Raw genomic sequence first — 12842 nt, 5'->3', positions numbered from 1 at the left:
ACTGCTTTGTTCTTGTCTTCCTTGAAACACATTTTAAAATACTATTCAGATCTGCAAGATCTGGAAAAGTAGCCCCAACTGTCCTGTCCCAAATAAAATGCAAATCTTTTCTACAGACATGGCAAGCACACTGCTTGATGGACTTGGGCCATATGTCTAATGGCAATAATCTCTCCAGTGATGTACGGGCTTTTTAAGACAATCAGCAACATGTTGTTTTTGTATTTGGGACCTTTATTGTTACTTCTCCTTTAATATCTCTAAAACAAAGGCACAGAGGAAAATCCCACTGTGAATATTGCCCATACATTAGCTTTCTAATTGGTACCTATGCTGCCTAGTATTCTACCATTGACACAGAGGTGGCATTTATCCTATGAAACAAGTTTATGTGCAAGTATCCAGAGATAATCATGCAGCCAAGTACTACCATTTGCTTTTTGCTGGCAGGCCCCTCCTTGCCACCTCAATATTCTACTCTTTGTCATTGTGCCCTTAAATACACAATCATTCTACCTTTTTTCAAGATCTGTTGCAGTATTTATATCTCAGCCACACATGCACAGCATGTTAGTCAGCTAAGGGTTTCACACATTGCTCTGCAAAGTATTTCAGTTAGATCTCGGCCATGCTTCATTTACTCCTGCCCATGAGTGGCCATGCAGGACAAGAACTCACAGTGATTTGACTGAAGACCTGTACTTCTGGGACACTTCTAAAGTCAGAATTATATAAACTAACATAAATATGCACTTAATCTTGATGCACCTGAGCTAACAGTTACAACATTTGCAAATATGTCTAAATGTTAATGGGCTTGCCTGGGACCATTTTTCTTCAAATCCATGAGTCAATGTTGGTTTTTATTAATTATTCCTCCCTCCTTCCACCCAGATTTTAATGCAGCTTTCTTGATAAGAAAAGTTCTGGAATAGCACCCTTCCCAATTCCTGTCCTCAGAGAGCATCAGCTGGACAGCAGTTCTTCCAGAGCCTAATACTCCTTTTGATAACTCAGACATCTAATATACACTGCTTAATGGCTGAGAGAGGTCTGGGGGCTCTTGAACACATCTCACATGGTCTTAGTTACTTTCCAATTCTCTTCTTTTTACTGACAACTTTATAGCTTTCTGCAGAAGCTGACTAGACTACACAAGTTTTCAGCTGAAATAGTTCATGAGTAAGAATTTAACTCTCGCAGATATGGGAGAGCTCTCCCAGTTTTTCAGGGACATACTGCCCTCAATATATGTCCATGTATTTTTATCTTGTTATTATTTTTTTCTGCACCAATTTTTTCTCTTTCCATGTTGTTTTTTTAATGTTCATTTGGTTTGGAAGCTAGCTAGCAAGAATAACAACTGACAGGCTTGTAAAGCTGAGTAGAGCTTGAGTAGAGTAAAGGCTTGAGTAAAGGTTTGTGTAAAGGCTTGAGTAAAGGTTTGAGTAAAAGGCTTGAGTAAAGCTTTTATAAAAGTAACCAGAGGGTAAAACAAGATGAAATTAAACCGAAGAAAGCCACATGGGAAAAGCTCACTCAATGTAAATTTAGATGCAAATCGATTAAAATGAGAGTCCTTAAGGGAAAGTAATATCTCATACTTCTTGAATATGTCTGCCTCTTGTTGCTGGCTGCTATTGCAATAGCAGAAGTACCCCCAGTTTCTTTTTCAACCACTGCTGATAGGAAGTGATCAGGCTTTAGGGAACAGTCTTGTGTTGGGGAAAGTCTCTCTTTGTTTGAGTCTGTGTGTCCCCACCTCCTCTTACATAGTCTCTTGTGGTCCCTAGGAATACTACTGGCACACTTGCTGTTTTCTGCCATTACTGTTCTTTGTCCATCTCTCATTTACATGACATAACATTTCTAATAATAACCTGAAGTAATCTTTGCCTGTGACTTCAGCAAACTCTCCATGCCACCATCGGGTGCTACAACAATGGTATGAACCCAGCTAGAAGTAATTGACCATCCCTCCCTCTGGCTGTGTTACCATTCTTCCAAGGTGCAGATATCCTTCCTTTAACCGTGGAGCAGACAGCATTGCAGAAGATTGAGCACTGAATAAAGAATGCTTATTTAAGAATGCTCAGGATCAGGAATGAACAGAGCTAATTCAATCCAGATCTCCCAAGTCTCAGCCAGTGCTTCAAATGCAAATTTTTCTCATTTCCCTATCTAAGCATTTCTTTACTTCACAAGGTCATTCCTGTTCCACATGTTGTTTAACATAAAAAAGATAAATTTGCCATCTGGCTGCATTCTGGCTTCCATGGAAGGGAGGAAGGAATAAACCAGGACTGGCTAAAACCAAGCACAGAGTGACTGGGCATCGATGACTTCAGCCTGCTGAATTGAGAGGCATCCATTACTGTTGCAGAAAAGCTGTTGCTCTGGTAGAATTCTCAATGACCTCCATCCTTCAGGTGCTTTAGAGGGTTTGCAGTGTTGTTAGCCATTGCTGAAACTCATGACCATCTGCTCTTGTCAAAACCGTTGTATAATTAAGGAGGCTGCATCAACCCACCAGGTGGTGAATTTGGCTAAATCCTTCACCACAGACCTCAGAAGTACATTTCTCTTTCTGCATCATTGTGTGATGTTTGGAAAAGTTGTGGACCTGGGAAAGACTTCAGCTGAGCTGTGCACAAGAAATATCTGCGCATGACCTCAAAGCTAATTTTGTAACGCAGGCTCTCAAGAATGGCTACATAAATAAGCAAATCATTGATAAATTGACCACTACAACAAATCCGCAGACTTCCCAGTATGATGTGTTTTCTTTTTTTTCCTTTCCTTTTTTTTTTTTTTTCTAGTGTAGGTATTTTTACCTTGCCCTTCTTCACAAACAATTTCTCATATAAGGCTCATTTAGAAATACAAAACACTTCTTGTCAGTGAATGTTTCACATTGTTATGGAGGTAACACATTAGGTGGGAGACAGGTCACTTTTTTTACCAAGCAATGTAAAGGTTTTGCTGCAGATATGTACAGATAAAAAAAAAAAAAAGGATTTAAAGTTGCCTGTAGAGACAATTTAAAAATTCTGTTTCTTTATTCAGTGAGATCAAAAGTATATGCAAATGTTTAATTTGAGATTTTTAGGATATACTGAAAAATTATAACTCTAGAAATGAGAGGGAGACTCTTTACAAAAACATGCAGTGACAGGACAAGGGAGAATGTATTCAAACTGAAAGAGGTTTAGATTAGATAATAGGAAGAAATTATTTACTGTGAGGCTAGTAAGACACTGGCACAGATGGCCCAGGGAAGCTGTGTATGCCTAATCCCTGGAAGTGTCCAAGGCCAGGTTGGATGGGGCTTTGAGCAACCTGGTCCAGTGGAAGCTGCCCCTGTCCATGGCAGGGAGTTGGAAATAGATGATCATTGATGTCTCTTCTGACACAAACCATTCTATGAATCTATGATGTTTATTAGAAGAAGATGTAAAAAAATCTGTAGAAAAAGATAGGAACGAACTCCTCATAGCTTGGTGTGTAATGTGTTTTGAGCATAACCCCGCTTCATTAAAAATGTAGGTTTGTATGTTTCTTAAAGGAAGCTGTTGCATTTCATACAGTTTCTTTTATGGTTTATGAGCCAGCCAGACTGGATATAAAGAAGTGTCACCCCATTAATGGATTTCTGTCAGCCTGATAAACCCTGCACATCACTGCTAAGGCAGCCATTTTTTCTTTCAAGCAATTGACAGCTGTATTTCACTGTTTTTTTTTGCAAAACAATGTAGAGAGAATTGCCTTGCTGTAAAGGATCTCTACTGCTTTAAGGAATGGCTCTCAATGGAGGAGAACTCTCAGAAGGGGATTTACAAGCCAGGGCTGATGCTGCTCACTCTTCCTGAATGCAACAGGTTGCCCAGCCTGCACCAGAATCCCAGCTCCTGTACCCGTATCCCTTTCTTTGGTAAGGTGGCGCATGCTGCTGATTGTCCAGAGAGCTGTGTTCTTGGTAAAGGAGAGGGGAAGGGTACAATCCATAATTTACAACTAAAGTAAAAGCTGATGGTGGGTACTGTCCTGTCAGCACTTGTGCATGGAATTGTGAGAGCTGCTTTAGCTGTTTGCCTCTCTCATGCAATTGGGGTGTGGGAAAAATCCCTCAAGTAAATAAAGCCTGGATCTTTGTTGAGAAGATCATAACAAGCTCGAAAAACAGTCTTAACAGTCTTGCCTTTGGAAAGAAACAAGTTGTTTATGTACTGGCAGGGAGGGAACTTTTTCCTGTAACGTGCTTTTAAGTGAGCATCCAGTCATATTGCATCCTGGACAATCCCTCCTTACATCTTGTCTTGTCTTTTTACAGATTTTAAGAAGGAGAACATAACCAGTAAGTAGACTGCTCCAGACTCTATGATTTTAGAGATGGACATGGTATTCTTTATTGAAGCTGCCATTTGCATATATTTTTGTGTTTTCTGCTGGTCCTGGCTGGCTGAATTTAGATTATTAGTGAGGAATATCTGGGTTCCCACGTTCAAGGCATGAGGAAACACATTTCCAGCGCTTTGGAGTTTGGGGAGACCATGGGCTGGTAACTTTTTATGAGAGAGGCATGGTGGTTTTAGATGGTACCCTTCCCTCCAGCTATTTCCTTTTCTATCTACACATTGCCTATCATTCCCTTCTACCCATATTTGTATTTCTGATTCTGAGGTCGTTCCAGCCTTGTTTGTTAACAACATGGTTACCTATGACAGGCTGGCCTTGCAAGACCTTAAGCTCCCAGCACTCTCCTCAAATCACCTCTGAGATCTGGCTGTTTCTTGTATGAGCCTCCCATGACCAGTGGTGAGACCCAGACAGTCCCTGCGGTGCTGCTTTGACTTCTGTCAGGCTCCACCCTGTTGCTAATTGTGGCTGAAGCACACATATCCAACTCTTCCACTCATGTGCAATAGCAGTTTTAAGCTCATGCCTCATTGGAAAAAGGAAGAATCTCTCTCTTGCCATGCAGGTGCAGTTCGCAGATTTGGCAATGGCAGGCACCTTCTGCATGGAGAGAGAGGGAAAGTAAAAAAAAAAAAAACAAAAAAAACCACAACAAAACCAAGCAACAATTTATTTTTGGGAATATTCTTTCATGGAAAGATCTTGGCTCCACCTGACAACTCAAGACCTGGGCCTAGTGATTCATGCATGGAGACAAAGGCTTCAGCACCCTCTAGGCCAGTGCCTACAGCCTGCAAGTGCAGCCATCCCTGCCCTGGTGGAGGGACCACAGGAGAGGGGCATCAGAATATGAGTGGAGCATTTATGGGATGGCATCAGTCTCCCCACAGATATTTCAGGACATATCCTGTCTCCTGTGTATTGTGTAGGCATGAACTTTTCTGTTCAGCGTCCACAGTATTTTCCTAGATTGGCATTGCACAAATGTATAATATTCAGTCATGAACCAGGAAGATATAACAGTAACATTTTAGTAATATTGCCCCCTCTTTTTTCTTTAGACCCACTGCTATGTGCACAAGAGTTTGTTGAGCATGAACTGAACTGTTTGCTAGCTTGTTATCAAATTATTCATCAATGACCAGGTGGACCAGCTATATTATTCCTCTGTCCTCATTGTAGGAAGACAGTCTATGAAAACATCTGGATTTCCAGAATATGAAGGATTCAGAGGCTCTTTCTTAGTGTTCCTCTTGCTCCTAAAGCTCTCCACATTCATCTTTTAAATGTTCCACTGACATTATTTCAGATCTGTGCAGAAATATTTTCCTTGTTTATCCATGAGGTATGTTTCAGGCACTGCTTTCCTTACCTTTGAATGTGAAACAAGTAAAATTCTCATCTCAGGTACACAAGTATGTTCCAGGACAGTTTAACACCTCTGATTAAGACATTTCACCTCTGCAGAGCTACAGGTGCTGGGCATGTGGGGCTGCTATCTTATTGCAGATGTGAGTCATAAGTGGTAGTTATGCATCAGCCAAAGAAATCCACATTAGAGTATTTTACTTTGCACTTGTCATGGGTTTAAATGTTCCCATAAAGTCCACCATCATTCCTCTACTGAAGTGTTTGGATGCCTCAGGGCTACATGAACTCAATCTTTTGTTTAAGCTGTGTGTTTACCCACAGGTGTATAGTGTCTGTTACCTGCTGAAGCCTCAGTAAGCTGAGTCTATCACAATATGTAACTGCAATCCTGAGTGCAAGAAGAAAACAGCAGATAGTCTTGATAATGTGTTGACTATGGTCCTTGTACATAAGAAAGAGAACAATCCACAAAGACAGATAGCCTTGTGTCAAATTTGGGTCAACCCTTACACAAAGCTTTCAGGAAGATGAAAAATATTTGCTTTAAAAAGTCATTATTTTAGAACACATCACGTTTCTTCTTGTTCTTCTTTCTTCCTGAGCTGTGAGATTATGAACATAATTATGACAAAAGAATTTGCTGGTTTGTTAATTTTTCTACAAAGGCTAACAATGCAGTGGACCCTAATATATACCATCTATTACAATGTTAGCCTTGGCTCAGCTGAGTTTAGAGATTAGCTACTATGTATTGAAATCTGTAAGGCTGCATTTCCTCTGCTGTCTTTCTGGTTCCTAGATTGTGCAAGCATGCGTTAAACTCTCCAATGAGGACAGGTATATGTGAGGACATGTGTCCTATGAGGACATTAATGCACATTCCTGCAGTAAAATCTCAAGATTTTCTGTCTAATTTTTCTGCAGCTGGAACAAACCTTGTATATGCAGTGACTACACTATCTTCATTATAAAGAACATATATACTTTTTTTATACTGATACCATTCCCTAGATCATAGTTCAGATCATACTTCAGGGTATTGTTTGCATGCATGCTGAAAACTATAGGCTGTTTCCAAATAATATAAGAGAATAAACACTGTACAGAAGCAGGAGGAGGGCAGCTTTATGAATCCCAACTCCCTGCTACCAACCTGAGAAACATGAGTATCTTCCTATTAATGCCTCAGTAAGAATGCAGGCTGTGAATCATGGAACCAGTGCTGAGATTTGCTTTCTGCCTAGGTTTGGTTTGGGTGAGTTCAGCATGGTTCTGTCCTGCACTTTCTGCATGACGTACTGTGAACTAGGTACTTGCAGCTTAACCATCACAGGCACATGGCCGGTTTTCTCAATCTGAGAGAGCTGCAGTGCCCTCTTTGAAGTTTTACCAGATTTCCACCTATGTATTGAGTGCAAAATCCATTAGAGACGAAACAGGAGGCTAAGCAGTACTCTTCCTGTGTTGTCTAGTCCTTCTGTGTGCTTCACATCTGATGCTGCAACATGGTCTCATGTAACGACATGAACTTTATTCTTGTGAGTCTCTGCTGCAGGACATGGTCTGAGATGCCTTGACCCCATTTTTTTTTTCTCTCCCAGGGACTTGCTACAGTGGGAATGGCCAGTTTTACCAGGGCACGGTCAATATCACAGCATCTGGCATTCCCTGCCAGAAGTGGAGTGATCAAGTGAGTGTCAGTGTGAGATCCACCAAATAGAGAGCTGTGCTCGAGGTTTGCTTTTCCAAGGAGTTTCTCAGAGTCAGGCAGCCCAGTCTCAGTGAATGAGATGAGTGGGGAACAAGCTGCCTTCATTCTCGAGCTCACTGGTGTTTTATAATCTCATCATATGTCAATCTGCAAGTTTCCCTTACTGTCAAGATGTGTTCTCTGTAATTTCAGGTGACTAAAATTGCTGTTTCACCAAAGACTGTCTTGTTTCACTCCTTTGGGTTTTTTTTTCATTTTGTTGTAATAATAATAGCAGGGAAAATCATTCTGAAACTCTAATACAATTTGCTTCCTCCCCCAAGGCTCCCCACTTGCACAGGAGGACTCCTCAGGTTTTCCCTGAGCTGTTCGATGCTGAGAATTACTGCCGCAATCCAGGAGGTGAGAACGAGCGTCCCTGGTGCTACACAAAGGATCCAGCTGTGACCTGGGAATACTGTAGCGTGTCTCCATGTGGAGATGGTAGGCAACTGCACTTTATGATTTCTGCCACTGTGGTTGTTTCGTGGCCGTGCAAGGTGTTTGCATCCTGAGTACACCAATCTGTTCAGTCTTCTGGATTCAGCTAGTTCTGGGTCTTAGAGATTTATTCAGTCTCTTTAATCACATGGTTTAATGTGCCCCATGAAGAGGGGAAAATGAAGACAGACGAATCAAGCACTTTGCCCTAGGTTATATAAATGCCAAAGATAAAGTGAAATGTCCTGTGGTATTCTGAAAAAATGTATTTGTCACACTGTTTAGAAGGTAGGGCTTCAGGCTGCTTTCCAAAGTTGTTTAGTTTAGGCTAATTTTTTTTTCAATAATAACTGCCCCCCCCCATTTTAACTAAAAATAAGCCTAAAAAAGATGGAAACATCTTTGTTTTTTGATGTTGAAGCTAAGTCTTTCTGCAATTTCTTGTTCAAAGAACAGACCAATTTTTGAAAAATATTTCATCCAAGATTCCCAGTTTCTGAATTTCAGTGCTTAGAAATAAGACTGCATTTGGAAACTTCCTGCACAGGGAACAGAGGTTCTATGGATATAAGTGAACACAAGTAATTGTCAGTTTAGTTGGCAATTAAGAAGAAGAAGAGTTTAAATTTCATTCTGTTCTCAACCATTGCATGCAGAGAGTAGAATTTTCTAGAATGTCTCAGAAACTACTCCACAGGTAGTTATGTGATTTTTTTTCCCTAATAATTCAGCCAAGTGTGCTTTAAACTAGTTTTTCACGTTTGCCCCTTAAAGACACTGAAATGCAAACGGTTGGGGGCAAGAGGATATTTTGGGAAAATATCACTCTATACTTACTTGGTCTTACACTCCTCCCTGAAGATTCCTTTTAGGACACATGGTACATTGTGCACCATTGATCTTTCCCACTGCAGACATTACTATATTTGAATACTGTAGAGACTATCAGATGTGACCTCTCATTTGTAACTCTTGCAAATATTCTATACCAAAACTGTGTTCCCCACTTAATGGGAACTATATATCAGTCTTACCAGATCTTGGATTTTCACATGTGGCAAACAAATGGGTTTTGCTTCCTGCAAACCAAGCTTCCCTAATATGGTCTAATATGGTCCTTTTATGTGGTCATAGGGCTGTATCTGTAATGTCAGTAATTCCCAGGGTGACAGGCTAGCTCTGTAAATTCCTCTTCTAGAAAGCTCTATACACTAGCAGAAGCATAACCCTCTGATTTTATTTGTATTACAGCATTGTTATCCCTGGGAACAAGAAAACCAAATGGAGAGACTCTAAATCTTCCCCCTCCTCCTCCATTTTCCCCTACATACTCCATGACTGTTATCATCTCGATCATCTCCAGCTTTGCTCTGGTTGCGATCTTTGGCATTATCACCCTGGTTTGCTGCCGTCGTCAAAAACAGTGGGAAAACAAAAAAAGGTAAAGCTTGGAATTTAATTCAGTGCAAGAAATGCTGCTTTGGAAAAAGGGCTTTCTTGTTCCTGAGAGCCAAGTCCTGTGAACACCTGGGAGGGGACAGCAGCTCTCCCTTTGCCTGTTGGCAGCCCAGTGAAAGTTCTGTTGAACTCCTGCGCCAGAGCAGAAGGTGGCCTGGTGACTAGCAACGTGGACACTTTGCTGCAAGGCTGCTTCAGTAGCTCTGCTGCACCTTCCTTTTTTATCCTGAAAGAAATAAGCTCAGGAGGAGATGTAGCTAGTTATCTCCTGGTTGAGGGCTGTGCACACACTGACCAAAAATTGCTCAATTTTTTCAGAGAGTCGGAGACACCAACTCTCACCACTCTGCCCTCCGAACTGCTCCTAGACCGGCTGCACCCCAACCCAATGTACCAGCGCATGCCTCTTATCCTCAATCCAAAATTGCTTAGCCTGGAGTATCCCAGGAACAATATTGAATATGTGAGAGATATTGGGGAGGGAGCATTTGGGAGAGTCTTCCAAGCCAGGTAAGCAGTCTCTTTGTGAGTCTTCTTTATCTGAAGGCACTTGTGAAAAATCAGCTCTGGAAATCATCCATCCATCCATCCATCCATCCATCCATCCATCCATCCATCCATCCATCCATCCACTCAAATGCATGTGTACCAAATGGTACACAACATTCAGGTTTGAATAATTGCTTTTGTTGTCCACTGCTATCTGTCAATATTGGTTAAACTTTTGCCACAAATTGCTCTTTTCTAGTAGATGACATGCCTTACTCACATATTATAGTCTGGTGTAAAAGTTCTGCTAAATTTTGCCAAGAGTACTGCCTGTGACATGTGACCTTTTGTGAAATACTTGCATTTCCCAGTATTTATGAATTGTCAATGTGTGGTGATCTCCATTATAACTGAGTACTGATTATAATGAGTACTGACCTGTGTAATTACCACAAAAATCATTGTGTCATGCTACAGTTCAGTTATTCAGAATTTCAATTTGATTCTGTGGCAAAACCAAACCAAACAAAAAATCCCCTAAAACCTCTCCCTACATAGGCCAGGGGGGGCAGAGGGGGGATGGGCATGTGGTTGTGTGTCTGTGGTGTCCCAACCTTAATGGAAAATGCACACCCAAGATTTGTAGGTGCTCATGGGTGAAAGTAATGGCAAAAGCCAGAGTATCTGCAAAAGTGTACAATTTTTTATTAGTAAATGACTCACCTTCCATGGAAATAGCTCTTTTATTGTCCCTGACCTCCTATATTAGCACAGCCCAGTGGGTTTTGAATAAAGGGGTAGTGTGAAAAGGAAGGGAGACAAAAAGATAGATTAAAGACAGAAGGAGAGAAAGAAAGGAAGAAAGGAAAAAAGAGAGATCAGTGGTCCTGGCTCCACCATCAATTCAGCTGACAGAAAGCTTATGGTCTTGGGGCACATGTGTGCCTAGGCTTTGTGGGGGTACCTTTTTATAGTAAAATTTCTGTGTCCTAGAGCTAATTTCCTCACTTTCTTTACAAAGTGATTTATCATGGGCAGCCCCTCCTTCCAGACCTTTCTGGAAATGGTCTGGGGGCTTTGGAGTTCTTGAGTGCTCTTGATCCCCCCTTGCAGTCCATTCCCACCTACTTCTCAGCCTCATTCCTGCACCTCTGATGTAGGGTGTTGTGCTTATCTCCAGGAGCCAGAACAAGGACACTTGTCTCAGAAAAATGTTGTCCTACCTCTGTATGGCCCCAGCCATAACAATCCTTGGTTGGCTCCATGGCTATCTGGATATCAGTGTTTGAGTAACACACATAAATTCCCTTATCTCTAGACTTCTACAGTGTCCCCTTTAGTTAGTTTCTCACTTTTTATTTTTGGAATTTGCAGTCACTGTTACCTGTTTTAAACCTAACATATTAGACAACAGCCCAGTTCTGATAATATCATGGGAGGTGAGGTTGTGCACTTTTACAAATGTGAAAAATCTTTAACTGACAACCCCAAAAATGAAAAGTATGGAAGATACCTAGTTTTTCTTGACAGAATCCATAATTTCTGCAAGACAATCTTTGGACAATGGTTTCCTCCTAAAGTCCCATCCCCAAATTCCTAGAAGAAAGTGTACAGTTCCCTGCTTTGTCAGGGGACAAGTATGGGGCATGGATGATTTTGTAGCTGTATCTAGAATAGTGTATGATGACCTCATAAAAACTCAGGGAAGGATCAGAGTCCTACCAGGGGCCAATATCTACTTGGTGAAATGCTTTTGTTGACTGCCAAAGTAAATGACTATCCTTGCAAAAAGCAGTCTTAAGGCAGGTATTTGTAGTGTTTATAGTTAAGCCGTTGATTTACCTCCTAGAAAATGAGTTCCATACAGGTTAGACATGTTACAGCTGGGAAACAGTTTCAATAGCTGTGATGGATTTCTTTTTTTTTTTTTTTTCTAATGAAGAGATAAACTGTTTCTAATGGAAGAAAAGCAAGCATACTTTTCTTTATTACAGAGAGAACTAAAAATAACAAATTTCAAAGGGTGCACAGTGGGATTGTCACAGATGCTTAGCCTGTGATGATCTGTTAGTCTGGATTGCCAAACACATCTGAGCTTGAAACAAGAACACAGCTATAGAAACTGCACAACAGCTGCGCTTGGGGCATTGCACACCAGGGGCACAGGGCAGCTCTTGTCCCTGCCTTAGCACAGCACTCAGGGTGCATCACCTTCTTGCTCGTGCTGCAGGAGTCTTCACCTGTGTGTGAGAAGGGCAGACATTCTCCTTCCCAAGTGATGCTTTGATACAATTTGAGTGCTGCACAGACCTTTCTGAGCTCGAAATTACTTTCATGGATATCAAGAAAGACTTCTCAAAGGGCATTCAAATGTCACTAAAGTGCTAGTTAAGCAAGTGCCAAAGTGGTGTAAAGACCTTTTATATGGATTTCATCCACTTCAGCACTGCAGTTTCTTTCAATTAAACCTTTTTGTTACTGTCAATGGAAACTGAAAGAAAAAGACACAGGAGAAAAAAAGAAAGTATCACATCTTATGTGATCTTATGGGAGAAGTACCACATCCTGAGAGATGCTTCTTCTCTGTGGTTCAGGGAAGGAGCCACAGAAATATTGCTTCTTAGGGACCTCATTTTTTTATTACCATTTCTATAAAAAATGCCTCCAAGTCTTTATAATTCCTTATAATAAGATATGGACATTTCTGTGCACTGCTGGCAGATCAGTGCAGACCGCTGATCCACTAGTACAAGCTGTCCATCCAGGTTACTGAAGCTATCAAAACTCAAATTATTGCCTTCCCATTTCAGAAGGATAAAATGTACTGTTCTGTGTGTGTTAAATGGACATCTCGAGCTAAGTTTAGCAATCCTCTTACTTCTCCTGCTCTCATGTTTCTTGCTCTTCTGTAAACACA

At 41.0% G+C, this 12842-nt stretch overlaps 1 protein-coding gene across 1 annotated transcript in view; it reads left to right on the top strand.

Annotated features, from left to right (window-relative positions):
• The window catches only part of MUSK (muscle associated receptor tyrosine kinase), a 53188-nt gene that overhangs the window by 34007 nt on the left and 6339 nt on the right, over positions 1 to 12842 (top strand). The window contains exons 11-16 of the mRNA XM_053931497.1: positions 3756 to 3931; positions 4331 to 4354; positions 7389 to 7477; positions 7822 to 7981; positions 9230 to 9419; positions 9755 to 9946. Coding sequence (XP_053787472.1) covers positions 3756 to 3931; positions 4331 to 4354; positions 7389 to 7477; positions 7822 to 7981; positions 9230 to 9419; positions 9755 to 9946 — 831 coding nt within the window. The remainder of the gene's footprint in view (positions 1 to 3755; positions 3932 to 4330; positions 4355 to 7388; positions 7478 to 7821; positions 7982 to 9229; positions 9420 to 9754; positions 9947 to 12842) is intronic.

This window comes from Vidua chalybeata, chromosome Z (assembly GCF_026979565.1).
Source record: "Vidua chalybeata isolate OUT-0048 chromosome Z, bVidCha1 merged haplotype, whole genome shotgun sequence".
Classification (NCBI taxonomy): domain Eukaryota; kingdom Metazoa; phylum Chordata; class Aves; order Passeriformes; family Viduidae; genus Vidua; species Vidua chalybeata.
Note: the sequence above shows the minus strand (reverse complement) of the source record. Positions and strands in the feature narration are given on the sequence as shown.